We start from the raw sequence: 27,901 nt of genomic DNA on the forward strand, positions 1-27,901 counted from the left end.
CTGGCTCTGGCAGATTTTGTTACCTGCTTTTGGCGTACTTGGATTTGACAGCCTTTTGGATTCCACATTTTGTATTTTGGCACTTCTGCATGGTTTAGAGCTTTGCCTGATCCTTTGGCTTCCAGATCTCCCATTACCTCCAGCAGAGACTACTCAACCCCTGGCCTTCAGCACTGCCGCTGCCCCACAACCGAATATGGTCAAGTAGGGACTGGAGAGACTTTAAAAAGTAAGGTATGGAAATATTTTTCAGAACTGGATGAAAATAGCCTTTTGAAACAAAATTGAAATTGTCTCAATACACAGTAACTGTACAGGCAGATTGTTTTATCAGTAAATGAGTTTGGCATGGTTGGATGAATATGTAGGTTTTGAAATCATCTAACAGTCCTGCATAATCTTGGGAAGATGCATTGCTTGGCTGAAGACCTAGGGTAACAAGGCTGGGATGGAATGTGTGGTTTTCCCAGCTGTGGATGAAGGTGAGGAGGTGGCGTAGAGATGTATGGCAGAGATACCCTGAGGCCAGGGTCACTGTGTACTGCTAGGGAGCTCTTGCTTTTTCATTGTTTTGTCTTTAGAGGTCTGGAGAGATGGCAAAGAGGGAAGGAATGCTGAAGAGACTGCCAGGATAAACAAAACATCCTTGATTTGGGGCCTTGTTTCTCTTATTTAACATAGTGAGAAAGCCTGTCTCCAGCAGACAAAAGGCTATGAAAGTTTCTAGGTCCATTGCTAGGAGCTCAGAATACATTTTCTCTCTGAAATAATGTTATCAGGGTTTGTGGGCTAACATTGATAAACAAAAACCCTTTATGGGTGTTCTTATGCAAAGTTCTCACATCTCCAATATAAAATCATTACATGGGATAACATGCAGAATAAAGGCAGTTTGAAGGAGAGAGAAATCACAAAATAGTATGGTACTGGGGATGGTATTCACCATTCTCTTTGTACCAGCAACACGGAAATTCCCATTATAAGTACCATTTTACTAACATCATAATTTTAGCATTATTTTTATGTTAGTAATGTTTTATAATATCATTGATTTTTTTTAAAGTTTGTAGAGGACTTGGTATGCTATTTTATTTATTTGGCTGTATTTTTTCCTGTAGATACGTATATCCAACTGTATAAGGCCAGGCACTAGAGAGTAAGACATTCTCATAGAAATGTATTTGTATTAAGGAATATCTGTACTAGACAAGAATACTTCAGGGCATGTATAGACCACATTATATTATCGTTTGAAAACCAAGCAATTTGGTAAATTCTATACTAAAAATATATCAGCCTATTTTTAGTGACACTTTCTCAGATTTTAAGCAACATGTATCAGATAGATGTTTTTGTTCTTTTTCTCTATTTTAAGAAGGAGTCTCCATAGGAAGAATTCCTTTAAAATTCTTTAATCAGGTACATATTTTATATCCAGCTCAATACGCCTTTTGTCCTTTCAGTCACTGTGGTTCAACTATTCTGGGGTTAGATGTGAGGAATGTGGGGTGGAGATACAAGGCTCAATTGCGTCTGGGGAAATGACCAAAATGTGCCTTTGAGGATTTCATAGGAGTGTGGAAAGGAGCCTGCATCTTAAGTATGGGATGACAATGGAGTGTGATAAGCACAGTGATAGGGGCCTAGAGATAGCGGCGTGGGAGCAGCAAGACCTGGCCAAAGGGACCAGTGGGCATACAGCAAAAAGACCATTTGACCTACATCTTTAGAAGTCAAGATTTAGTCAAATATAGACTCAATATTCTTCTTACAATGTTCGCTAAAGCTCTTTTCCATAATAACTCTTGATTAGACGATTCACCTAAACTTGTGATATGGTTACTCTGTATTACATCATCTCCCTGCCTACTCCTTTAGGTTGCTGCATTGTGACATCATGCATTCCAAGGGCATTCCATATGGCAACCAAAGAAAGGGCAGGAAGGGCAGAGCGCCTCTCTCTGGGATATGGTGGGCATGTGGCAGCCCCTTTCTGTTGTGTTATCCTTGGCTCCTCCTACAACATGGGAGAATCTTTCTTTTTCGGATTCAGTGGCTCCACAGGTTTGGGAGGATTTGGGAAGGGGATGCTTCCCTGAGTTCTACTGGTAGGAGAAGACAGGAAATTTATCAAGTCAAATGGCAAAGGTAAAACCACCGTGGAAGGTTTCTCTGTGGACAAGGATTGAAGGGTGTGGAGGTATCGAAGCTGAACAGCAGCTGGAGTGCCTGACAGAATCTCAGCTGCCATCCGGAGGGACTCCGAGGCAGCCTTCTCCCCTTCTGCAGCAATCATCTGGAGGACAGATATGAAGAAAAGCAGAGTGATTTCTCCTCTTCGTCCCACAAAGGTTTTAATCACTGTTCATGTGACTCATCAAACTAGCTCTGAGAATCTACTATGTATGTGACAGGCATTGTTAAGCACAGAATAGGCTGTCTTCTTTCTCAAAGATCTTGATCTAGGGGGGAAGAGATTAAGCTCTTAATTGTAATTTAGGGCAGAATTTGTTAAGGACCCTGACAAGTACAGTCAAATGTTAGGAGAGTTATTAATTACCTCTGGTGGGCCTTGAAAGATTAGTAGAATTTTGCCAGATAGAGATTGGCCAGTGTTCTAGGCAAAGACACGGAAGCCTGAAAGAGTGACTCCCAGCTGGGGCAAAACGAATAGGTAAGCATTTCAGAAGAAACAGCCCCCAAATGCCATTTCAAAGTGGGCAAAGGGGAGGCCAGTTAGCTGCTGGTTAGAGTGTGGTGTCAATAAAGTGGGCAAAGAGGACTAGACTCAGAGATCTAGAGGCAATTCTGTCCAGGAGACCACCTTCCTCCCCTCTCTCCTCTACCTCCTGTCCACTGCTCCAAAGTCAATGACCTCCTACATTGTTAGAGGTTTTTCTTCAACTACTTTCTGTTAAGAGAAATCTGCCTCCCTCAGTCCTCATTTCCCTCTTCCCAACACCCCAGGCCACCCACTCCTCAGTCCTCAGCTGCTGGCAGCCAGAAGAGGGAAATGAGGACTGAGGGGCACAGCCTACCCGTGGCTCTGGCATTGAGAAAGTCGGCCCTGGTCATGGCTGGCCCTCCAGCACTCGCACAGAGCTAGGGACACAAGTCAGAGTGTCATTAATCTAGGGGTGACAGGTGACTGATACTTCTTAAGGAAAGATGCCAGCATGAGAGGAGAGGGCTGAGGTGTGGGGAGATGCCTGTGAGGAGAAGGAGCAAAGGCAAGACTCGAGGAGGAGGATGGTCACCATTACCAAGGGCTGCTGAGGGTGCAGCAGGAGGAGAGGTGGGCGTGCATGAGGCTGCTGACATACTTCAAGACAACAGCTGTAATGGGGAGGGGGGGAGGGAACAGGCCCGATTCTTCCCAGCGCCTGGTTGAATCGGAGGTGAGGAAGCAAAGGGCAGGTGTTCAGCGTGAGCAGGCCTTCAGAGCGTCGGTGGGAGGACACCCGCTCAGAGCTGGCTCACCCGCACTTTGGCCTGCCTCTGAGCTTCGGCTTCCACAGCCAGCGAGTGCTGGAGCCCGGCTGGCAGCCGCACGTCCTTACTGAAAGAGAGAACCCAGTGGCCAGGGTTTTCATACGGAAGTGCCCCCTTCTTTACTGCAGTTTCATGATGGAATTCTGACTTACCAGTGTGCTGTCCCTAGACCTCTGGGGCAGATGGTGGGTAGAGAGGAACATCTCAAGGGTCAGTGCCTCAAACGCAGATTTTTATTATCACTTAATAGAGCTGAGTACAGCTCTGGTTTTCTCTTTTTAAGTACAACAAATTTTGTATTGACAGACTGTTATGCTCTTTCCCACTTGTTTTAATCTAAATCCCAGCTATTACATTTGAAGCATGAAAAACCAACTTGAAGAACCTTACTGTTAATAATAAGGGAAGTCACCCAAGTGTATAGAAAAGAATTGATTTTGAAAAGGGTAGAACTGACCAAAAAGAGCACTGAAAGTATTACATAAAAGATACGAAATTATATTTTTACCCTCATTGTAACTATGAAAAATACATAGAAAACAATTTGGCAGTTCCTCAGAAAATTAAATGTAGAGTTATTAGATGATCCAGTAATTCTCCTTCTATGTATACACCCAAGAGAAGTGAAACATGTTCACACAAAAACGTGCACGTGAATGTTCATTGCAGCATTTTTCACAATAGCCCCAAAGTGGCAACAGGCCAAATATCCATCAAGTGATGAGTAGATAAACAAAATGTGGGATAGCCACATGATGAATTATTATTCGACCATAAAAAGGAATGAAGTACTGACATGTGTCACCATGGATGAACCTTGCAGACAATATGCTAAGTGAAAGAAGCCAGACACAGAAGGCCACATACATATTACTGCATTTATAGGAAACTGTCCCGGATAGCCAGATCCAGAGAGGCAGCTGGATTAGTGGTTGTTGGGTGGGGGGTGAAGGGGTTCCTGCTTAATGGGTGCAGGCTTTCTTTCTGGGGTGATAAAAAGTATGCAATTAGATGGTAGTGATGGTTGCACAGTCTATGGATATACTAAAAATCCATGAGTTATGTTTTAAAATGGTTAAAATCATTATGTAAATTTTATCTAAAAAAATTTTTGTTTCAATCCTTAGAAAACCATGAAAATAATTTTCCCAAATGCTAGAGTGGTTGTGTTATGGCTATGAGTATTAGGTGACTTTTTTCCAAATTTATGCTAATGTGGCTATGGTACTCATTCAGTGAAAATAATTTTTCAAATAAAAAATTTTATATAAAACCAAAATATTTCCCATCATACTGTCCTCCAGGTTAATTTCCTACTCACATTTCTGTTCTCTCCACTTTAATTCCCCATATACAGGTCACTGAATCCAAGGCAACCTGCGGAGGGAATCGTTGAGAGGTCAGGAAGGCCCTGCAGGTAGGAGCAGAGCACCCTTCTGTTGTTCTGTCTGAGAAACACATTTCTTCTGAAAGGACATTACTTCCTTGTTTTAACATTACAGTGCCTTATAGAAAGCTGTCAACTTGCACAGTGATTCAATAAATATTTGTGGAATTGAAGATGGGGTGCAAGGCTGAATAATGGCTTCAAATCACCCACGTCCTTATCTGTGGAACCTGTGAATAGTTCCCCAAAGAGACTTTGCGGGTGTGGTTCAGTTAAAGGATGTTAAAATGGGGAGATTGTCCGGCATCTTCCAGGTGGGCCCTAAATGCAATCATAAGCGCCTTCTGAGGGGGAAGCAGAGAGCTCGGCCTCCAGAAGAGGAGAGAGATGGGGCCTGGAAGCAGGGGTCGCAGGGACGGGCTCCGGAAACGAGGAAGGGCGGCCAGCTGGAGAGTGGCCTCCGCTGGCTGCTGAAAAAGGCAAGGAAACGGATTCTTTCTCTCCTCAGAACCTCCGGAAGGAACCAGCCCTGCTGAGCTTTTTGGCTTCTGTTGTTTCCCAAATTCTTCCCTTTCCACCGGGATGCTAATCCCAGTTTTATGGGTAACAAGCTGGTACAGCAAAAACATTTGGCTGCCTCCTTTTTTCAGATTAGTAGCCACTCAGGCTCCATCAAGCACAATCATTCCTGACGCCTTCAATTGTTAGCTGCTCCTTCTGGAGGCCCTCCTTTCAGGAAACAAGATCTGTAACCTCTTAACTCAGTTCTGGACAGGGTGCATCACGGGGGTAACTGCCACTTGACTAGCCAGCTGCCTAGAGTCCTCCTCTGTCCTCACCCTCTTCCTGTACATCTGCCGTCATCTTGGTAACAGCTGAAGAGCCTACTCTGGCTGTGGGCAAGGCTGCTGAGCTCGCTGCCTGCAACTTGGGGGTAGGCTGCATGAGGCAGCTTCAGGGGCAGTTCTTGCTTTTCTCTCCCTCGCCTAATTCCAAATCAATCAAATCCAGACGACTGATTGGAGAATTAATCATTAAGGGTCTGTAATATCTTACCTCTTTTTATCTGAAAGTCTTACTTGGACTTACTATTTAACTTGTCTTTCCAACTAGACTCTGAGCTCCCAGGAACCATTCCTTATCACCTACGTATAGCATCAGCTCTGCTGTTGTCACCACCATCCCTGCCAGCTCCTGCTTCCACCACTTTGTGCTTTGTGAGCACTTAACAGTAAGTCTGAAGCCACTGGAGTCAGGTGGAGAGCAAAAACTGTGGCAATGACTGACTAACCAGTTTGGGTCAGTTTGGCCACCTCTGCCTTAAGCTATCGCTTCTTAAAGGATGGCCTCAATGAATGCCTGGCACGTGGAAAGCTCAATAAATGGCCAGTGAAGAATGACTAAAAGATGAAGAGATATTTTGACATACTCAGTGTTACATGTATCTAAATACCTTTACATCTTGGGCAATGCTCTTCCTCTCCAGAAGGATTTCAGTGAGAGATCGATGTGCTAGGAGACGCTTCGTGGTGGTTTGCACAAGGAACTGGACAGCTTTGGACACATGAGCAAGACTGCTTAGGAGAAGAGGAGCATTTTCCATTCGGTAGTAGCAGATGGCGTCTATCTCCATTATAAACATGTCTTTGGTCACAATCTAGGAAGAAAAAAAGTTTGGATGACAGGCCTGATTCTTGGGCCCCTCTACCAGGTAAGGATAAAAGAACTAAATGTATTCAGAGGAAATTTTCTTGACTAAGACTGTAGCAAGAACAAAACAAAACAAAACAAAAAACAGCAGCTGGGGCACCCTTTATTCAAAATAGACATGTTTTTGATGGAGTTTTTACAAAGAATACCAAAGAACTCACAATGTAAAGGAATCCTGTTGTCAATACTTTTGTTAAAAAAACAAACCAGGAATAATTTTCTTGTGTGAAAATAATGCAGTTAATTATAGATCAGGCCTTTTAAAACTGATGCCAAATGTGCTAAAAGAGAAGCAAGTTCTGGAAAACAAATACTCTAATGTATTGCCTGCAGGATGTACACAAGAGGGCCAACTGGTGATACATATCAAAAGCCTTCAAAGACGCATGCTCTCAGGATTTCTAAAACAAAAAGTTTGGGAGGTTAGGTTGTGGTCTGAGGCCATTTTTGCTGGCTGTAGAAGTGGGGTCCTCAGAACCAGAGGGAGCACAGAGCTTTTCTTAAGATTGAACGTGTTTATGCTCAAGATGGAACTGAATTTTATCTAGGTAAGAGATGTGATTATGTGTACAAAGCAAAGAGCAACACAAGTGACTCTGGTGGCAAACCAAACAAAACCAGAGTAATATGGGGAAGGTTAACTCGTGCTTGTGGAAATGGTGGCACGGTTCGTGCCAAATTCCAAAGTAACTTTCCTGCTAAGGCCATTGGACACAGGACTCCATGTGATGCTGTACCCCTCAAGGATTTAAACTTATTGAAAAGTAAACAGAGTGTAGATTTGTTCTCTTGTATTAAAAAAAAATGTGTTTTCAACATTTCCATTTTTAGACACTGTCACAAGGGCATGTTATGAGGATTTAACTGCAAGGATATTATTCACAATATTGCTTATTGTAATAAAGTCCACACAGTGAGATGCTATATGTCCATTTAAAATAAAGGTGTAGAAACGTAGCTAATGTAAGAAAAGATGACCACAACAGATTGTTGGGTGAAAAAACACACTACAAGATAATATATATGGAATAATATATATATACCTGTTTGTAACTATACCCTCATATGTAGAAAACTCTGAAAGCATAGACTGCAAAATACCGGCATCTATCTGTAGGTAGTAGGAATTGGGATAAATTTTATCTCTTCCTTTTTTGCATTTTATTATCTAAAGTAAGCCTTTTAAAAATATAATTTGTTTAACTTCTATTTATCAAAAGAAAGAATGAGAAAGTACTTCAAATTGAAAGTGGGAGATAATTTAGGAAGGGCTTATAAATCTAAATTACTAATAGAAAAATCTAGATGTCAGCTCTATTGTTAATTTTTCATTATGGTAAAATACAACATCAAATTTACCATCTTCACTGGTTTTAAGTGTACAGTTCAGTAGTGTTCAGTGCATTCACATTGTTATGCAAACAATCTTTAGAACTTTTTTCATCTTGAAAAACTGGAGCTCATTAAATACCTCTCCATTCCTCCCCCAGCCCCACCATTCACCTTCCTGTCTCTGTGAATTTCATGACTCCAGGCACCTCATGTAAATGGAATCATCCACTTAGATTTGTCTTCTTGTGACTGTTTTATTCCACTTAGCATAATGTTCTCAAGTTTCACCCATAATGTAGCATATGTCAGAATTTCCTTTCTTTTTAATGCTGAAGAATAATATATTGTAGGTATATAGTACAACGGTGCAATATATACAATGGTATAATGGCACAAATGTAGGTATTTTGTTTATCCATTCAGCCACTGATGGATGCTTGGGTTCCTTCCATCTTTGGGCTACTGTGAATAATGCTGCTATGAATATAGGTATACAAATATCTCTTCAAAACTTTGCTTTCAATTCTTTAGGTGTATACCCAGAAGTGGAATTGCTGGATCAAATGGCAATTTTTAATTTTTTCAGGAATGCTATATACTGTTTTCCATATCAGCTGCACCATTTTACATTCCCACCAACAGTATACAAGGATTCTAATTTCTCTACATCTTTGTCAACACTTGTTATTTTCTGGGTTTTGTTTTCATCTTCAGAGTAGACATCCTAATAGGTGTGAGGTGATATTCTCATCATGGGTTTGATTTGCATTTCTCCCCCGATTAGTGATGTTGAACATCTGTTCCTGTGCTTTTTTGGCCATATGTGTATCTTCTTTGGAGAAATGTCTACTCAAGTCTATATTAGTCAGGGCACTCCAGAGAAATGGAGTCATTAGCATGTGTGTTATGTGTAGAGAGAGAAGGCGACTTTAAAGAAGTGGCTTACACTATTGTAGAGGCTGACAATTCCAAAATCTTCAGGGTACGCCACCAGGCTGAAGACAAGGAAGAGTTGATGTTGCAGCTTAAGTCTGAGAGTTTCCTCCCCATCAGGAAGAGGCTAGTTACGTTCCTGAAGGCCTTCAACTGATTGGATGAGGCCCACCCATATTATGAGTCAGGGGTCATCTGCTTTACTCCAAGTCTACTGACTTAAATATTAATCTTTTCTAAAAAATACGTTCACAGCAACATTTAGATATGTTTAGCCAAATATTGGGTACCCGAGCTTGGCCATGGTGACACATAAGATTAACCATCACAAAGTCCTTTGCTCCTTTTTAATTGGGTTTCTTGGTATGTTGTAATATTTCTTTATATATTCTGGGTATTTGTAAATATTTTCTTCCATTCCATAGGCTGCCTGTTCATTCTGTTGATTGTATCCTTTGACACACAGGAGGTTTTAATTTTAATGCAGTCCGTATCTCTACTTTCTAGCTTAGTCATTTTGCCCTGGACCAGAAATGGTGGCTCAGCCATGTAAAATGTAGAGAAAGCAAAAACCCGTCATTTGGCTTACCTCATGAAAGGGTATCTCCAAGGTCTGGAGACGAAGGTCAACCTTATGGTAGGTATCCAGGCAGGGCAAAAAGAAGAAAAGGCCTAGAAGGGGGGAGTGGCCAGTGAATGTCCTGCATGGAAACTTTTTGGGGTTCATCTTTTCAGCATCAGGGTACACAGTACATTGCTCTTCTTAGCCTCCAATGGCATGCAGATCACTGGGCAATCCTGACTCCACCCTTAGAGTGTGTGTGTTGTTCCTAAGGTTACCATACAGTTTGTTGTTCAATCTGGGACATTTTTGAGGGTGGAAGGACAGCACTGTTACAACTTACTCCAGGACAAGAGGCATAAACAAGGAATATCCCCAGCAATTGGGCTGCATGTCACTTTGCTCATGGTGCTGACTCCTCCAGATGTTAGGTTACATGTCTGTCTCCTTCTCTAGATTTTAACTCTTTAACTAGAATGTCTTATGCACTATTGTTAGCTTAAGCAGCTGACTTAATGCCTTTTAGGTGTTCTATAGAACTGTTTTTGAATCTGCGTGTGTACCAAGGTAACCAACTTTAAAGCCAGAAAACTCCATGTTGTATTTCTTAAAATGTGAGCCCCAGCGCTCATCAGAAGAGCAGTATCATGATATCAGCTTTCTGGTTGGCTAGTTAGTCCTCATCTACCCAATGTAATGTACATGTTCAATGTGCAAACCAGTTTTAGATTTTTTTCTGATTGGACACTGTGGGCTCTTGCAGGAGCCAAGAACTTTGCTGGAACCCCATAGAGTCCAGGCTCTCTCTAAGGAGCAGCTCAGCTACTCGCCCTTTCTTGACCCAGTCAAGACAGATGCTCAAAACTAGAATAAGAACAAAATGGCTCTTGTACTGGAACCTCAGGGGTGGTTCTGCTTTTGTGTGGATCCATCTGTTAGTTCTTAATCTTGAAACTCTGATTTCTATCTTCTTGTCTGGTCTCTCTTCTCTACCTATTTCTGTAGACCTGGCTTGGAACTTGGACCCTTTCCAACACATACACCTTCTCCTACCTTCCTGGCCAGCTTAGATCTTCAAACCCCAGCTACTAGACTTTTCCGACTAACCATACTTCTATCTGTGCCCCGTAACCAGCTTGGACCTCTGGACATCAATTCCACTAGACTTTAAGGTCCTAGAGATCAAAACCATGTTTCATTCATCCATTTTCATATTCCTGGTGTTATATGGTATCTGAAACCCAGGAGTGTTCAATCTGTGGTTCTTAAATTCTACCAACCAAAGGATAATTTGTTACTTGCATGTGAACTTTACCTACCTCCATGTTTTGGTCTGACTCTTTGGACTCTGAACTAGCTCAGCTTTGTTCTGAGAATTTGCAGGATTCTAACCATACACACATATTCTGCTCAAACCAGTGCCCATCCAGGGCACTAAGCCTATTTGCTACTCTAGCCAGCCTGACTCTGGCATTTGGTTCTCTGCACCCATCCTTCTTGGTCACTGGTAATAATGCTCTTTGAAGCATGTCTTAATAACCTGTATTAGAACTAACAAACTGGAAAAAGTAGGTATCATGAATCAAGGTACTTGATGTAATCTGAGATCTATATTACATTGTGCATGGATCAAAGAAATCAGCAAGTCTATGGGAGTAAAAAAGGTGTTTCTTACCAGGGCCCTTGGCTCTTCCAGGAAGCAGATGTCCTAGTCGGAATATAATTACTCTCTCATACTCCTGTACAACCTAAAGGGAAATTTAATACTTTTGAAACACTCTGATAAAGAAAAATAAAGTCTTCAAAAAGACTTGGCATGAGAGTGATTCTAGGTATTAGAAATCTTTTGATTTGAGAACCAAGAAAAATTTCTGTTAGCTACTTACATTTCCAAAATTCACAATTATTAAGTGCAGAATTTCAGAAACCAATGGAAAAGTCAATGGGCTTGTTAATTTTTGAATCCATGGACAGAATTTTGATTGAAGTCATGAGTATCTGAAAAATACTGCCTTCACTATGCCTAACATCCCCTAAATCAAAGAAATCACAGCATGTTTCATCTCGTATTTTGCTGTGACTTCTGCATTATTAGCTTTGTATGTATCACTCATTAACTCTTTAACAGAAAAAAGGACAATATTTTAATACCACTTGTGATATCTTGTTTCAAACCGTGAATTCTTTTGAGGCTTCTTCAAAATGATCCAACTGGATTTTAATTTGCCAATTCTCATTGGTGATACATCTAGAAAAGTTGAGGGTGCCCTGAAAATGTGTAGAGCTATTTGTAAATGACAAAAAAAGGGGATTCTCTGTGTAGAAATGTCTGTATATTGGAAGAGAGACAGGGAAGTTACTGGATAGTACTTTAAAAATAAACTGCTTTCTGGCTCAGTATCAGAAATCTAGGTTCTATTGCTTGTTTTTCATTAGATTATTTTTTCTGTTTATTTGTATATATGCCCCACAAGTCTGTGAACTGGTGCTGGTAAGGAATTAATCTTTTTTATTCAGTGCCTAAAAAAAATTGCCTTATGCATGTAAATGTTCAATAAGTACTTGTTGAATGAATGAATTTTTTTGTTACTGTGGACAAGTCTGTTTTTTCTTCTTTATCCTCCCTTCACTTTAGAAAACTCCACTGAATAATCAGTCAAATATGAAAATGAAAATGAAGAGACCAAAAGTAATACATTTTGAAATGTGCTTCTTAAGGTAACAGGCTCCACGACCTCACTGTAAGTCCCTCAGGTCAAGAAGCATGTCTTGTCCATCTTTATTAGTTTGCAACTCCTGTGCCTGAACACTGCCTTGTTTGTTGAAATAATGAATGAGAGCAAATGACTGGTTTGGTTTCTGGAGCATGCCTCAGCCAGTCCATTTCTTGGTTCCCTAGCATTATTTGTTCTTTTCTGCTTTTTTTGGAAGAAACAAATTCTTTCCAGAGATGATGAGGAGTATTACTCTTTTGAGACTTTGCTCAAATGAAACACCTAGTTCTGCTTTAGGGTCTTTTACCTGTTTGGCTTCTTAGGGCTTACTATCTTAAGTGTCCAGACCTGAGACCTTCTCCACAAACTGTGCCTGAGTCAGTGTTGGACCTTATGGCAGCCATACAGGTGCTCAGATCACCCTTCATGAAGAGCCTGCCTATCAACTATGTACTGTCTATAGAAGACACACTTTTGATTCAAAGATACAAATAAATAGAAAGTAAAAGGATGGGAAAAGAAATAGTACAATGAGTAAACAAAAAAAGCAAGAGCAGCTATAGTGATATCAGACAAAATGGAGTGTAAAACACACAAAAATGTTACTAGTGATAAAGAGGAACCTTTTATAATGATCAAAGAGTCAATGCATTAGGAAAGTATAATAAACATATATGCATCTAAAAACAGAGATCTAAAATACAAGAGAAACCAAAAGAACCGAAGGCAGAAATAGATAATTCAATAATAGCAGTTGGATATTTAATATCCCACTTTCAATCATGGATAGAACAACCAGACAGATCAACAAGTTAACAGGTGACTTGGACAACACTATAAACAGACCAGACCTAATGGACATTTACACATAATTCCACCCAGCAACAGAATGCACATTCTTCTCAGGCACACATAAAACATCTTTAGGGTAGCCATATATTAGGCCATAAGATAAACCTCAATAAATTGGAAATAATTGAAATCACACAAAGTATACTCTCTGATTACAATGAAATGAAGTCAGAAATCAACAACAGAAGGAAATTGGGAAACTCACAAGTATATGGAAATGAAATAACATACTTTAAAATAACTAGCGAGTCAAAGAAGATACCAAAAGGGAAATCAGAAAATATTTTGAGATGAATGAACACAAGGTACCAAAACATATGGGATGCAAGTAAAGCCATGCTTAGAGGAAAATTTATAGCTATAAATGCCTATAATAAAAAAGAGATATCTCAAAAAATACCCTAATCTTCTATATTAAGACACTAGAAATAGAGGAGCAAATTAAACCTAATTCAAGTGAAAATAAGAAAATAATAAAAATCAGCATGGAAATAAATGCAATAGAAAATATAAAAAATATTTTAAAAATAGAGAACATCAACTAAACCAGAAGTGGGCTCTTTGAAAAGCTCAACAAATCTGACAAATATTTAGCTAGACTGAGCAAGAATAAAAAAGGAGAAGACTCAACTTTCCAAAATCAGGAATGAAAAAGGAACGACAGGGGCATCACTACTGTCCCTACAGAAATTAAAAAAGATCATGAGACAAAATACTATGAACAACTATACACCCAAAGTCAGATAGCTTAGATAAAATGGACAAATTTCTACACAAATACGAACTACCAAAACTGACCTGAGAAAGAAAAACTGAAAAGACCTAGGAGTGAAAGACTGAATTAGTAATTATAGTATTTCCTACAAAGAAAATCCCAGGACTACATCGCTTCACTAGTGAATTCTCCCAAACATTTAAAGAATACCAGTTCTTCACAAATTCTCCCCAAAAACAGAAGAGGAGGGAAATCTTCCCAACCCATTCTCTGAGGCCAGTATTAGCCTGATGCCAAAACAAGACAGAGATATCATAGAAAAACTTCAGACCAACACCTCTTATGAATATAGATGAAAAAATCCTCAACAACCTACCAGCAACCTGAATCCAATAACATATAAAAAAGATTATATACCATAACAAAAACATCCAAAATTCAGTGAATGTAATAAGCCATATCAATGGTATAAAGGGCAAATACCACATGATCATCTCAATAGACATAGAAAAGGCACTGGACATAATCCAACACCCTTTCATGAAGAAGAAAAGGAGGGAGTGGAAGAAGAGGAAGAGCCCGCATGAATGCAGTCAGGCAGTGGCCCCAGCAGCACCTGTGCTATTCCAGCCAATGATGCACAGTGCTGGAGCACTGGGGCCTGGCCATTTCTGCAGCTTATGAAGCTCCTCTGTGAAGCAAACTTTGTTCCAGAAATCCCAGGCTGGCCAACGCTTTCTTGGAGCTGCACCACGGTCTGAGACTCTTTCTGTCTAATCCTCTCCCTTCACATAGCACAGGTATCAGGACCTGCATCACGGTCTGAAGGCTCTCCTTGCCTACTCTTGTTCTCTCTTCCCTGAATCTTTCAGACAGAGCTTCCCCATAAATTACTTGCAATTCTAATTTTGTCTTGGCATGTGCTTCCCGAACTGACGCAGGTCTTCATTTACTTCAAGGACAGGCATATGTAAGTACCTGTGGGCCAAAGAAAACTGTCATTCGTGGTCTGCAGGGGCTGCCTGAGGAGTTTCCTGAAAGTGTCAGAAGTGCTCATCATGATCTATTCTGGGCTGGTCTTAGTGTTAAAGGATGCAGGACCTAGATGTAGCCCCCGTCCTGAACAGGCTCTCAGTCTAGAGGGAGAGATTGGGTATCAACAAATATTATATGAGATTAAGTGCTAGAAGGGATGTGACGGCAGAATGACACTAGTGCACAAGGAACGGAATGAATGTGGGAGTCAAGGAGAGGTTCACAGTTACATTTGAGCAAAGTCTTAAGGGAGTAAGAGCTCCCCTGAAAGGTGAGCAGGGGGAGCATTCCATGCAGAGCAGACAGCATGTGCCAAAACAGAAGAGTGGACATGTTGTCAGCAAGAGGCATCAGGAAATGGGGCATCATGGAATCTCACCTTTATGCAGAACCAGATAGAAAAAGGGAAGGTCACGATGACAAAGAGCAGGGATGTGAGGACAAGAAGCCACTCACAGACCCCTAAACTGGAAGACTTGGTACCTTAAAAAAAAAAAGCAAGAGAATAATTATATTGGAATTTCATTATATTCACTGACTAGCACCTGCTGGTCAAGTCCTTGGTAATAGGGTCAGAGCAGTTTGTAGACTTCTGGAAATAGTAGAATGACCTGTATGTCAGAGTGGTCAGTCCACAGGCCTGGGCACCATCGGTGTGAAGGGTCATCTGGGACTAAGGAAGGTGGAGCAGGCTCCTGGAAAGGCAGTACTGGGGAAAATGGAACAAGCACAGAATCTGAGCAGAAGGTCTGGGTTCCTGTTCTGGCTCCACCATTTTCTCTCAAATGAATTTAAGCAAGGCACATGACCTCTCTGAACCTCAGTTTTCTCATCCATACAATGGGGAAGCTAAGGATCTTCTAATAATCTCATGACATATTTCTCATATCGTTAATTTAAGGATGAAATAACAAATACACACAAAAAGCACTAAACTATCAAGTGGTGTTATCGGAAGTCATTCAAAATATGTATCCAGAGGTTCATCTTCCCTAACATTACTTCCCCATCTGCTACCTGCCCCAATGTCCAAAATTCTTCTGTTAGAGGCCCCTTCTTTAGATTAGGTGTGGATCTCTAGACAGTCTTTGATAATCACCTGTATAGGGTAATATTAGCCCATTGGTGTGTCGAAACAGGTGATAAGGAAAGGGGGTGCAGAACACCCAGGTTGCTTGGGTGATAAATGGAACAGTTCCAGGGAAAGTTGATCTGAAGAACATAAGCTCCTGGTGGACTTGTTTACATTGTGTCCCCAGGGCCTAGATTAGTGCCTGACACAATATAGGTTCTCTATAAATATTGGTTGAATGTAGGAAAGCAAAAGAAGTCGATAGTGAAAATGATTGAAATGTGATACTTGGGAAACCTCAAGAATTTTAATCTTCAGATACTAAAAAAACCAGCCAAAGGGATACGATTTGTCAGTTTTAAAATCTCATGGAGGACTACAAGGTGACTAAAGATTAGGTATAGTGAAAAGCCTATTTTTAAGGGATGGGGAGGAGTAGATAACTAATTGGTATGCCTGAAAATTTGATTTCCATGCCTGGGAAATAACTGGAAAGGTCATTAAATTGATGTGACAATCACTTGAATAGGGCAGATATGCAAGCTGTACTTGGATACTAAATGCCATAGAATGGCAGTTCCCAAAGGGTGTCCCATGGAACACTAATTACACAAGATGGTCCACAGAGCAAGAGGTTCCCTGGGCAAACAAGTTTAGGAAGTACTGCGTACTATAACCTGCTCCTGGACTCCCCAGTATTGGAGCCAGGGGAACCCCTGCAGTAAAGAAGCATTCATAGGTTTGCTTAACCAGTATTTCCCAAATATTTGGCCCAGCAATGTTTTCTCCAAGGAAATTAGTGTATGGGATTTCTTTCTCTTTCAGTCTCCTTTGGGAAATTCTGCTCTATCAATATCATGTTAGTTTTAAAAATTTCTTCCTAAAAGGCAACAATAGTGTTATTGCTATGTTTAACGAGTTTATAAATTCATTTCACTTGTCAGTGGTAACCATGACAAGTAAATAAATGCATATACAGAAAAAATTACATTTGTAAGTGAAGAAAACTCAAAATTCCTTTGTACAGTAGTTAGGGATGTGAACAGAAAGGTAATATCTATACCGAGACCTAACCTGAAGCTTCATTCACAAAATATTATTATTCTCTGGGAATGAGTTCTCTGACTATCCAATTTGTTTGGTTAAAGTGAACAGTGAAACAATAAATGTTAAAATAGGAAGAGCATGTAGATACGACGTAAGTCTGAGAATCGCCAGCATTTTGGTAAAGTGAAGCTCCTTTTTGCATCTCCCAAGTCTTAAGTAGCCTGGCTGTGGGAGTGTGTTGCTGTGATGAGGAAGAGGAGGGGATATTGCTGCCTGTGGCTCCCCTTCTCCCCTGGGGGCCACTGAAACCTCCCAGGCAGGGGCTTAGCAAGACTGCCTCACCCTCAGTGGGACTTACCATCTATTGTTTGGGGTCTTGGGCTCTAATAGCTTTATAGCCAGGGAGACAGAATGAAGCCCAGAGGTGAAGCTACTTACCTAAGGCCACACAGTGTGTGGTGGCAGTGCGGGGACCACAACCAGAAACCAAGGGGCAGCACCATGGAAGGATGGGATTCTCAGAAAGACTGCCTTACTTTGGAATTCTGGCTTCTCCAACTTCCTAGCTGTAGGTCTTAGGCAAGTTACTTAAATTTCTGAGCATTTTTCCTCATCTGTGGTATGGGAATGATAATAATCAGGTAAACACCTAGTGTGTGCCTGGCACATAGTAGGGGCTCCGTAAATGGGGGCTCCCTTCCTTGCCTACCCCTTTGATGTGGTCTGGAGCATGAGACTTCTAATCTTAGCATTGCTATAGCGTTTTATTCAACAACCTAAATGGCCAGAAGTTTCTGACTGATGAAAGGGCATCACCTAGGCAAACATGGCTAACATGATCCATAGGAATTGTTCTCAAATCACAGCTTCCGATGCTCCAGCTTATACTACATTGCTGGTAACCAGGAAATGTTACATTTTCATAGCCACAGAAAGCAATGTAACACACTCTTCCTTATTTACTTTCCTTTATACTTCCCTCATCCTACACTTAAGGTGTAATGAATTTTTTCCCCATTCATATAAAAAGGGTTGGAAGCAGATAAATTTGATCCTAATAGTTGCTTCGCCTATTTGGGAAACCCATTCCACTACTTTCCCTATGATTCTCTCCTTTCCCCTAACTTTCCTCTCTCTTTGCTGGCAAGGATTCTGTTCTAAGCACGTTCTTTGCTCCAGGCGTTGTGCACAGTGAGTGTGCACAGTAGCCTCATCTCCTTTTATCCTCACAACTGCCCTCTGTGGCAGTCTTGCTGTTGTACCCTTTCACAGATGGTTAGGATTCTGCCTACTATCACAGGGCTACCACGTGGCCGAGCTGGGATTACTCAGGTCTGGCTCTTCTCTGCTTGGCTGTGCAGCCTCCACCTTTCTTTGCCATGTTCGTTGGCCCTAGCCTGGACCCCACTCCCTGCTATCTTCCATCCATGGCTGGCCCCTGACACCAACGCTATTTAGTTGGTGTTATCTGTATTTCTTCTGATGAACTTTGGTCTCCACCACTGGGGGTCGGTGGGTTCATTTCCTGGCATCGAGCAGGTCTCGGCTAGTCTGGCCCTCGGTGGCTCTCAGTGGGGTGACTCATTCCACTGAGCTCGCTTGGGCACCACTTGGAAAGGCCACTCGCTCCCCTGGTCCCCACCTGCCGGCTGTACCTTCCTCGGGCCGCTCGCTCTCCAGCAGCGCCACCACCTCGGTGCCCTCCTCGCCGGAGCCCCGGACCTCGTCCACGTCCACCACGGTGGTTGTCGCCGCTCGGGGCTCCCCCGCGGCCCCTCCCCGCCCGAGGCCCGGCCGCTCGCGCCCGGCCTCCCGGCGCCCCCGGCCTCGGCCGCCCCTCTCGGCCTTCGCCCTCTTGCTCTCCTTGGGCGGGGACCCGCCGTCTCGGGCCTGGGCCTCTCTGGAGGAGCTCCGACCCCGCTTCTCCATCCTCGCTCGGCGGAGCGTCCCCGCAGAATCGCCAGCGGGCTGCGGAGCGTCGGGGACCCTAATGAGCGCGGGCGGCGGGGGCGGGCCCGGGGCGGGGCTCCGTCCCCCGTGACCGCGAGGCGCCGCGGCTTTTCCCCAGGAGCTCTGGACGGGGCCCGCCGACCCCCTCACCGTGCCAGTTCTCGGTGTTGAAAATGTGCGTCCGCCGACGGAGATCTGAGCTGTAAAGAGGATTCACTTACCTGCAGTACCACGGAGGCCCGCCGATCACTGAGGATTATGACGCCTTGCTTTTGATTTGTAAGCATCTCAAGAAATAGGGTAGACGGTCCTCGTGTAATGCTAGACGGCTTAAGGGAACAGAAAGCTTCGTCGAATAGTAACTTTAGGTAAAATTACAAACTTCTCCCCAAGCTCCCCCTTCGTCCCCTAGGGAGTCTTCCTAAGGGTGCCTTTCCCCTCTCCCCAGAATTATTTTATATCCTGACCCTGTTCTTTCTGCTAAAGCTTAACCTCAGGTAATGGCGTTAGCTGACCGCTCCTGGGAGGATTTACATTTTTAAAGGGGGAAGGAAAACTTTTAGACCTCTTTCCTCTTTTTCACACACACACTCATTCTCTAGTATTTATATTTAATTATTTTATTACTAGTTTCACTAATGCTTAAGCCAATGGATGATGTAAATGCTTCTTGAGGTATTATAGAAGGGAAGGGACCTGGTGTAACTTTAGAAATGGACACTTTTGTCCTTGGCTAGACCCTGTCCCCATGCTTCCTTCATGAAGGCAGGAGTTTTGCTTTTTCAAGGTTCAGCGGCCACACTTGCTTCTGAGGAACTTAAAAACATTCAATTTATCTCTTTTTTACTCCCTGTTAACAATTTGCTTCTCACTGAAGAAGAGGTTGGTCTAGATAACCTTTCAAACTCAAGATTTACAGTTCTACTCAAATAGCTCAGATTACATGATGGTAAAAATAATGTTCAGTTGTTTTTATTTTTCAATATTTATGGAGTTCACACAACATCTTTTTTCCCTCTTAAAATCCGTATTAAAGAATCAAATGGGTTTGGGAAATCCATTCCACTACTTTTTCCCATATATTCCAAGTTAGTCCGCTGGGACTAAAGTAATTAAAAGATTAGTGACTGTAAATCCAGGGAGAGTAAATCCCAGGGCAAAATACCTCAAAAACCAAAATCAGTCAAAAGGAGAAATAAAGTTTAAAACCCATTTATTGCTCACAAACTGCGGTCCCAGGCCGTCTTTCTTCCTTTCTCCTCTGCTCTGGAAAAAGCAAAAACCGGCACTCCCCTCACCTCTCCAGTACAGATAAGCCCTCCTCGCCCAGGTAATTACCCACTGATATGGAGATGAACTTCTCTCCACCCATGAGGATATGCAAATACACTAAAGCCAGGAAAGATACTCTGGAAATCTTACAATTTTACAAACAGTGACAAAGGAAATAGATTTGTTTTTAATTCTCTGTACCTGTTTATTGTACGGGGTACATTAAAGGAACCAAATGTTTCCTCCCAAGTGCCTGCCTTAATTAATAGTCCCTGCCTAGAGCACTACACTGAGAAAAAGTTAGTGCTGCATTTGGCTCATAGAAGGAAAAGTATCATGATCATTTAGTAGTCATTCAAATTAATAGTTGCTGTGAAACAAAGATAGCTTTTTTATCAGCCTGTAAAGATTTCCCTGTTCAGATAAGCATGAGACTGTAGCATTTATTGATTTTTTTTTCTCAGCCTTTGGTTCTGTTACAAATTAGTTTGGTCTAGAGTCCCAGCTATAATAGCCTCTTAGATTAAAATCGTACTTCAGTTTATACTCCAAGAATCAGCACGATATCTGGCTGAATGATACTGTCAAAACTGTACATTGTCTCTCAGTAAGATAGAGGGGATTCTCATAGGAGAAAAACTGATGAGAAAAGGCCCTACTTGGTGTTGGAGCCCAGGCTGGGTGCACGTTCTCAGCCTCCTTTGCTGTGGGACCACTGACAAGTGACAGAATCATCACTTTGTTTTCTGTATCCCTACGCAACAATAACACAAGCACCAGTTTATAATACATGTCAGATTATGAATGACAATGACAGTATCTGATAAAGTGCATCATGTTCCGTGGTAAAAGGTTAACACAGCATCTCTGAAAGGTGGAGGAGTTAGGAAGTGCTGAGGTAGTATTATGAGTCTAGCTGGCTGACCTCCATCTAACTCATAGAATGGTATTTTCTTTTAGATTCCTTTTTAATTGAAAGTGTTGGTCATCCCTCTGTTGATAATATTATATGTACACATTTTAAACACCTAAATACTTTACTCCTTGTTTGGATTTGTTAGGAGATTAACATCTGTGGAAGGTTACCAGAAGGGAGGACCAATTAAAGTTGTTGACTTTTGAGTTTGTTTCCAAGACAAAAAAAAGTCTTGTAAGATTTCAAGACTTTCTAAATTATTATACTTACTCCCCTTTAGTGTTTTGATATTTTGTGTTAATATGAGATGAATATTGACTTACATAAATTATTTAATGGAAAAGCTGGAATTCATGATCACATTGCAAAACAATTGCAAATCTTATTTTAGGGCAGGAACTATAGCGACTTAAATTTGACTTTCTCAATCTGGCGTTGTTAAATTTGATTTAAATTTAACTTTGCCAATTTGTAGAGAAGGGCACAACCAGGAGGGTACAATGTGGTCTAGGGAAGTGATGCTGATGAGAGCCAGATCTGAGGCTGTGGCAATGGGATGGTCTGCATTCAGGAAATATTTCTGAGGCAGAGGATCAAAAGAATTTGGTAGCCATTTATTGGGAGGCGGTGGTGGTGGTTGTAAAGGGACAGAGGATTTGAAAAGATGGAGATTTTGACCTTAATAGGCTGAGCAGTTGGTCCTAACTGCAGGTATCTCTGGAAGACCCACTTCCCCTAACTATACTGACCTCAGGCATCCTATGTTTCCATCTTCTTGGCCTAGAGATGCAGTTGTCATTCTGTTGGGTGCAGTGGTGAGATAAGCCTGACTTAGTTTTCTCTTGCCAGTGCACCACACAGATATTTAGTGAGCACCTACTATACGTTTGAGTATACTAGTGAGCACCTACTATGTGAGTGCTATGTGTTTAGCATGTTTCACCTCTGAGGATTCAAAGGTAATACGGTGCATGCTTTTGAGGAACTTACGGCCTAACAGGGAGAAACACATGTAAACAGGTGTGATAAAGTGCATATGTTATGACAGAAGGATCTACATCAGTGTTTCTCCACCTCAGCACTATTGGCGTTTTGGAACAGATCATTCTGTTCTTGGGGGCTGTCCTGTCATTGTAGGACCTTCCAGCAGCATCCCTGGCCCCTGCCCACCAAATGCCAGTAGCACTCCACCCCCAGTTGGCATGACCAAAAGTGTCTCCAGATGTTGCCAAGTGTCCCTTAGAAGCAAAATTGCACCTGGTTGAGAATCACTGATCTCTATGGTACCATGAAGATACAAAGGAGGGGTAAGTAATTCTATCAGGGTGTGTCAGATGCAATCTGAACCATATTACGGGATGGGCAGGCAGTGCTCAGGTGGGCTTTAAGAACTGGGCTTTCCGCCTGAGGGAGCAGTACAGAAGAGAACACTCAGATTTGGCAGGTCATCAACAAATTGGTAAAAGAGGAGACAGACAGGTAGGCAGCTAAAGAAATGAAAAGCCTTTTACACCATAGAAGAGAATTTGGATTTTATCTTCCAGGCATCCATTGAAGCATTTTAAGTAAGTAATAAAATGGTCAGATCTGCAATTTAGGAAAGTGACTTTCTAGACAAGGTTGAAGGTGAATTGGAATGGGAAGAGGATCGAGGTAGAGAGACTAGCAAGGAGACTGTTCCAGAAATCCAGGTGAAAGGGGGAATATGAGTTACATATAGGTGAAAAAGTGGTGACTCTCAATACTCTTGTCAGAGTAACTGGGTGAATAGGTCTAATGTCCAACTGAGGGAACACAAGAGAAAAATAGATTTTATTTAAAGGTAGGTGGGCACAATAAGTTCAGTGTCAGACATACTGAGCTAGCTGTCTGTAGGATACCTGCCTGCAAGTGCACAGTAGACAATTGAATATTTAGGGTTGAAGCTTAGGACAGATGGTGCTTCTCTGACCAAGACCATGATTTTTTCCCAGCTGACAACTGTGGCAGCAGCCTCCTCTGCAGGGCCCTCAAGACACATGAGCACAGATTCTCTAGCTCACACTCTCTGTTGCTGGCTTGAGTTTTGGACCCTAACCCCTAACTGGTGCTCTACCTTGGCCAGTCAGGTTGGATGCATTATAGGCCTTGAGGGCTCTCTTGGCTCTTTCCTTTAGGACTTAAAAAGCTGATCAGGAAAAAAGAAAAAAGTCAGGTGGCCGGACACTCAGCCCCATTTCCTTAGCCTGCACTCTGGTTTTGACATTATAGTCAAGAGCAGAGAAGGCCTAAGGCAGCCACTCCGTATTTCTTCTATCCTGAGCCCCATTGGCCCACTAAGCCTTTCAGGGATAAGGCTGATCCTTGATTATTAGGAAATCTTGCTCCCCAGCTCAGGAGGTATCCCTGAGTGCCACATGGGAGGGAAGACAGAGAAAACCACTGAAAAAGAACAGCACGTGAAAGCATGATCATGGGCTGCTTTGGCTCCATTGTTCTTCAGTTTAGAATCTCTCTGTTGCCATCATCAATGAGATAGTTCCAATTTCTTGTGGCTTGTGTGACCCCAAGGACTCTATTTTCTATGTTACCCATTTCAGTGTTATGTTACGGAGGGGACTGAGTGGAGAGAGGGAGAGAGAGAGAGAGAGAGGGAGGTTAAGAGAGACAGATACTGAGATCCTGGAGCAGTGCTTCAGTTTTTTCCCATTATTTTTCCCATTATGGCAAACCTAGAAAATGATACTGTTTGAATGGCATACTGGGGCAAGTGAGGGGATCTGAAGGTATCTGTATAGGGCTTGGTGAAAAATTATGTTTTTGATATATAATTATGGCAAGAAATAAAATATAAAATATTAGGGATTAGATATCAGGAAATTAAATTTGTATACAAATAAAATATTTTCAAATTTAACATTGATCTTGAAATCAGTGGAGGGGGTCAAAAGGGACCAACTTGCAGTTATAAAATAAATCATTGGGATGTATAGTACAGCATGATGACTGTAGTTAATTATATTGTATTGCATATTTGAAAGTTGCTAAGACAGTATATTTTAAAAGTCCTCATCATAAGAAAAACAATTTTTGTATCTATGGGAACAAAAAATTAGATTTATTGTGATCATTTCCCAATATATACAAATATTGAGTCATTATATACCTGAAACTAATGTTATATGTCAATTAATACCTCAATTAAAAAATTAGGTACTCTAAATAAAAAAAAAAGAATCTTGAGCTTGCTTCCACAAATATAAATTTTACATTTGAAATGGCTACATGAAATTCCTAATCAAGACTTTCTAAAGACAAGCTCTTTAGATTTTTGTTATTGCTGAGAAACATATTTACACAATTTTAAAAGGTTTTATGTACTTATTTTCCAGCTTTACTGAGATGTAACTGTGTCTTGCCAATGGGTTTCAGCCCCAGGCAAGTTCGCTATGGATTCAATGTGACCAAAGAAACTGACAGCAAAATGTTCTTGGGGTGAAAGGATTACACCCAACTTTATTTCCAGGTGGCAGGTCAGTCTCTAAAATCCTGTTCACTCAGAGCAAGTCTGCATGCAGCAAGCTGGTCTCTGCCTCTGGGCCCCTCTGCCCGCACAGCCGTCCTCTGGGCCTCTGCCCTTGGCACTGCCACCACCCCAGCCTCTGCTCTCCTGCAGCCTTGCAGCCCTGCCACCGTGTCATGCCCAGACCACTGAGCAGGGCTCTTTATATAGATTCAACAGCAATGTATTGCCCACAGGTGTGCAGTGAGTTAGTCAGTCAGGGCCAGGTGAGAATCCTGGCCACAGGAACTCTCATTTTATCCACAAACTAACAAATAAAAATTGTATATACTTGATGTACATGATTTATCTATAAATCGCGAAATGATTAAAAAGTTTAAAAATCATTTTTATAGCCACTTAAAAATTTACAACAGTTGAACGTAAAGAATCGATCTTTTCTTTCCTCAACAACTGTAATTTTGATATTTGAGGATGCAAATGGATTCAAATCCAATCAAACTTTCTTGTTAAGACGTATTTCAAAATAATGATGAAACCAAGGGAGCTCAACACGTGCATTAGTAAGAGGTCCTAGGGCAGCTAGAGTGGAAGTGGCCATCAGCACTAGGACCCCTCCCAGCAGGACCCCAGCCTCCTGTGGGCCTCTGTCTGTCCTGTGCAGCCTCCTCATGCACGTGGAAGTGGAACTTCATCCATGGATCTGCAGGTGCCGCACTGAGGAGGAAGTAGATCCTTGGCGGCCCCCAGATATTTGAGCATATCTATGAGTGGTGAATCGCTCTTGCCTACTTACCTGGAGGCCCTATGGTCATGCCAGCTGAGCCCACTTGGTGCAAGCTGCTTTGGGTTGGAGGGCTCCCAGTACCTCTCTTCCCTCCAACTCTTAAGCTGCCCATAGGGGCAGAGAAAAATCAGTGTCAGAGTCATACCTGAATTCTATTCATGGCACATACAATGGGAAACTGCTTTAGAGCGGAGGTTCTCATTTTAGCATGCATCAGAATCACTTGGAGGGCTTATGAGAACACATTGCTGGACTCCACTCCCCCTTCCCCAAGTCTAGTCCAATTCCTGATACAGCAGGTCTGGGGTGGGGGGCCTGGGAATTGGCATTTCTAACAGGTTTCCAGGTTGTGCCACTGCTCTGGAACCGTATGTTGAGAACCACTGTCACAGAGGTTAGACAGAAGTGTTTTCTAAATACTCCATTTAAGGCAGCCCCTTCTCATTTCCTTACCCTGGTTTATTTTTCTTAAGAACACTTAATTACTTAACATTATGTATTACATATTTCTCTGCTTTTTCCTTGTCCTCGGTGAGGTCCAAGAGAGTCCCATCTTCTAGAACAGTGCCTGGCACATAGTAGGAGTGTGGATAAAATGAGAGTTCCTGTGGCCAGGATTCTCACCTGGCCCTGGTTGACTAGCTCACTGCACACCTGTGTGCAATACATGGCTGCTGGCTCTATATAAAGAGCTCCGCCCAGTGCTCTGGGCACGACATGGTGGCAGGGCTTCAAGGCTGCAGGAGAGCAGAGCAGAGGCCGGAGTGGTGGCAGTACTGAGGACAGAGGCCCAGAGGACAGCTGTGTGGGACGACTGTGCAGAGAGGCCCGGACGATGGCTGTGCAGACAGGGGCCCAGAGGCAGAGACTGGCTTGCTGCCTGCAGACTCGCTCTGAGTGAATGGGATTCTAGTGACTGACCTGCCACCTGGAAATAAAGTTGGGTGTAACCTTTTCATCCCAAGAATGTTTTGCTGTCATTTTCTTTGGTCACACTGAATCCATAGCAAACTTGCCCGGGGCCAAAACCCATTGACAAGACAAGGAGCTAAAAGATATTTGTTGTTTGGATAAGACTTTCAGAAGATATCAGCCAAAGCTGAAACCATGGGAGTGAAAAAGATTACTCAGGAAGAGGGGTAAGAATAAAAAGAGAAGGGTCAAAGACAGACTCTGAGGTCCATGGACATTTAATGGAATAGCAGAAATAGGATACAGAGCAGAAAACTAGGAGCCAGGCCCAGTGCAGCAGCAGCAGCATAGAAACCCACCAAGGAGAGAATTTTCAGAAAGGAAGGGGGACACCAAGAGTAACTAGCAGAGGTCATCTAAGATGAAAAGATTGGAAAGCCTTTAAGGTTTGTCAATTAGAAGATTTGTCCTTGATTTTGGTAAAAGTTAACTTAAGAATAATATCTGGAGTAGCAGCCTGATTGCTTTGGATTGAATAGTGGATGGTGGACAAAAAAGTGGGATAAGATGAGTGTGGACTGTTCTTGCAAGGATTTTTCATGAAGGAATGGCAAGAGAGAGACATAGGTCAAAAGTTTTTCTCTTTCCTCCTGTTTGTGCATGTCTGTGTTGTGTGTGTTTGATAAAAGGACCAGAAAATAACTTTATGTTATAGGAAAGGAGTCTATAAAAAGATGTTGAATATAGGACTGTAATAATAACAAAAGGTCAAGGTCATGGTCCTAGAGTTGCTGGGGAGATAGACTCAACAGTAGGTTGGATGGGTAAGATGGATGACCCCTCACCTTCCAAGACCAGGAGGAAGGAGGTGAGGGGGCTAGTTTAGAGGCCTGGGCTGAAAGTTGGAGCAAAATCATTTTCTAGTGGTGAAGCAGCAGTGGGTTAGAAGTATAACTGGGATGGCAAAGGCTTGGAGTAATTGCTGTGGGAAATAGAATGGAACAGTGGCATTGAATGGCTCCAAATTGGGCACAATGTTAAAAAACCTTGGGAGGCAGGAATGCTTAGTTATATCAAGAGCTTCTAACTCACCCACTCCCTATGTTTTTTCAAAAGATTCTCTCACTGTTGTCATGAGGCATATATTAAGCTTCAGAAGCCTTAAAAAAAACCCTACAAAAACTCTGTACCAGCTGTTTTCTAAGACAGGAATGCTGATAGGAGCAGCTGCAATTGAACTACACTCCCAGATGCAAGCAGGGATGGGAGGAGACCAGGTGGAGACATTTAATTACTAGAAGAGAAGTGTGCTCTGGTCACCATAATAGGCAGTAGGGTGGAAAACACATTGATCTGACTCACAGAGCTTTCTTGTGGTTTATTAATTGTAGGATCCCCCAGGACTGAACAACCCACTAAGTCTTTTTGATTTATGCAACGAAAGCAAACCAACAAGACATAATTCTAGGTCTCAGGAACAGAGGCCTCTCATGACACATGACTTTTCACCTTAGTCCCCAAACTAAATCAGATTCCAGACCCAGAGCCTCCAGATCATAGTTCAAATATTTTTAAAGGATGCTGCTGAAACACTGTACTTAACTCTTGCAAACCTTCCTCCCAGCCTTTCCCCAGAGGCCTTGTGATCCTTTATGGATAACTGCTCTGGAGAGAAGTACCCAAACTTTTCAGTGATTATCACTTATTCCAT

The 27,901-nt window shown here is 42.2% G+C and overlaps 1 protein-coding gene and 1 pseudogene across 1 annotated transcript; one reads left to right on the forward strand and one right to left on the reverse strand.

Moving 5' to 3' along the window:
• Positions 1-342: 342 nt before the first annotated feature.
• On the reverse strand, positions 343-18,844 carry NPHS2 (NPHS2 stomatin family member, podocin). Its single transcript, XM_017654250.3, has 8 exons — positions 18,507-18,844; positions 15,112-15,215; positions 11,092-11,164; positions 9,444-9,526; positions 6,333-6,536; positions 4,814-4,869; positions 3,481-3,559; positions 343-2,296 (listed from the first exon to the last, which is right to left on the reverse strand). Exons 1-8 carry the CDS (start codon positions 18,778-18,780, stop codon positions 2,018-2,020), a joined length of 1,152 nt encoding a protein of 383 aa, XP_017509739.3. The 5' UTR covers positions 18,781-18,844; the 3' UTR covers positions 343-2,017.
• On the forward strand, positions 6,544-7,466 carry LOC108393460 (large ribosomal subunit protein eL33 pseudogene; annotated as a pseudogene).
• Positions 18,845-27,901: the final 9,057 nt, after the last annotated feature.

This window comes from Manis javanica, chromosome 11 (genome assembly GCF_040802235.1).
Source record: "Manis javanica isolate MJ-LG chromosome 11, MJ_LKY, whole genome shotgun sequence".
In the NCBI taxonomy this organism is placed as follows: domain Eukaryota; kingdom Metazoa; phylum Chordata; class Mammalia; order Pholidota; family Manidae; genus Manis; species Manis javanica.

Coding starts and splice junctions, on each gene's coding strand:
- NPHS2 (XM_017654250.3), bottom strand. CDS start 18,780: ATGGAGAAGCGGGGTCGGAGCTCCTCCAGAGAGGCCCAGGCCCGAGAC. Junction 9,527..11,091: donor TGGAAGAGCCAAGGGCCCTG/GTAAGAAACACC, acceptor CCCCCCTTCTAG/GCCTTTTCTTCTTTTTGCCC. Junction 3,560..4,813: donor AAAGTGGAGAGAACAGAAAT/GTGAGTAGGAAA, acceptor TCTCTCTTTCAG/TAAGGACGTGCGGCTGCCAG.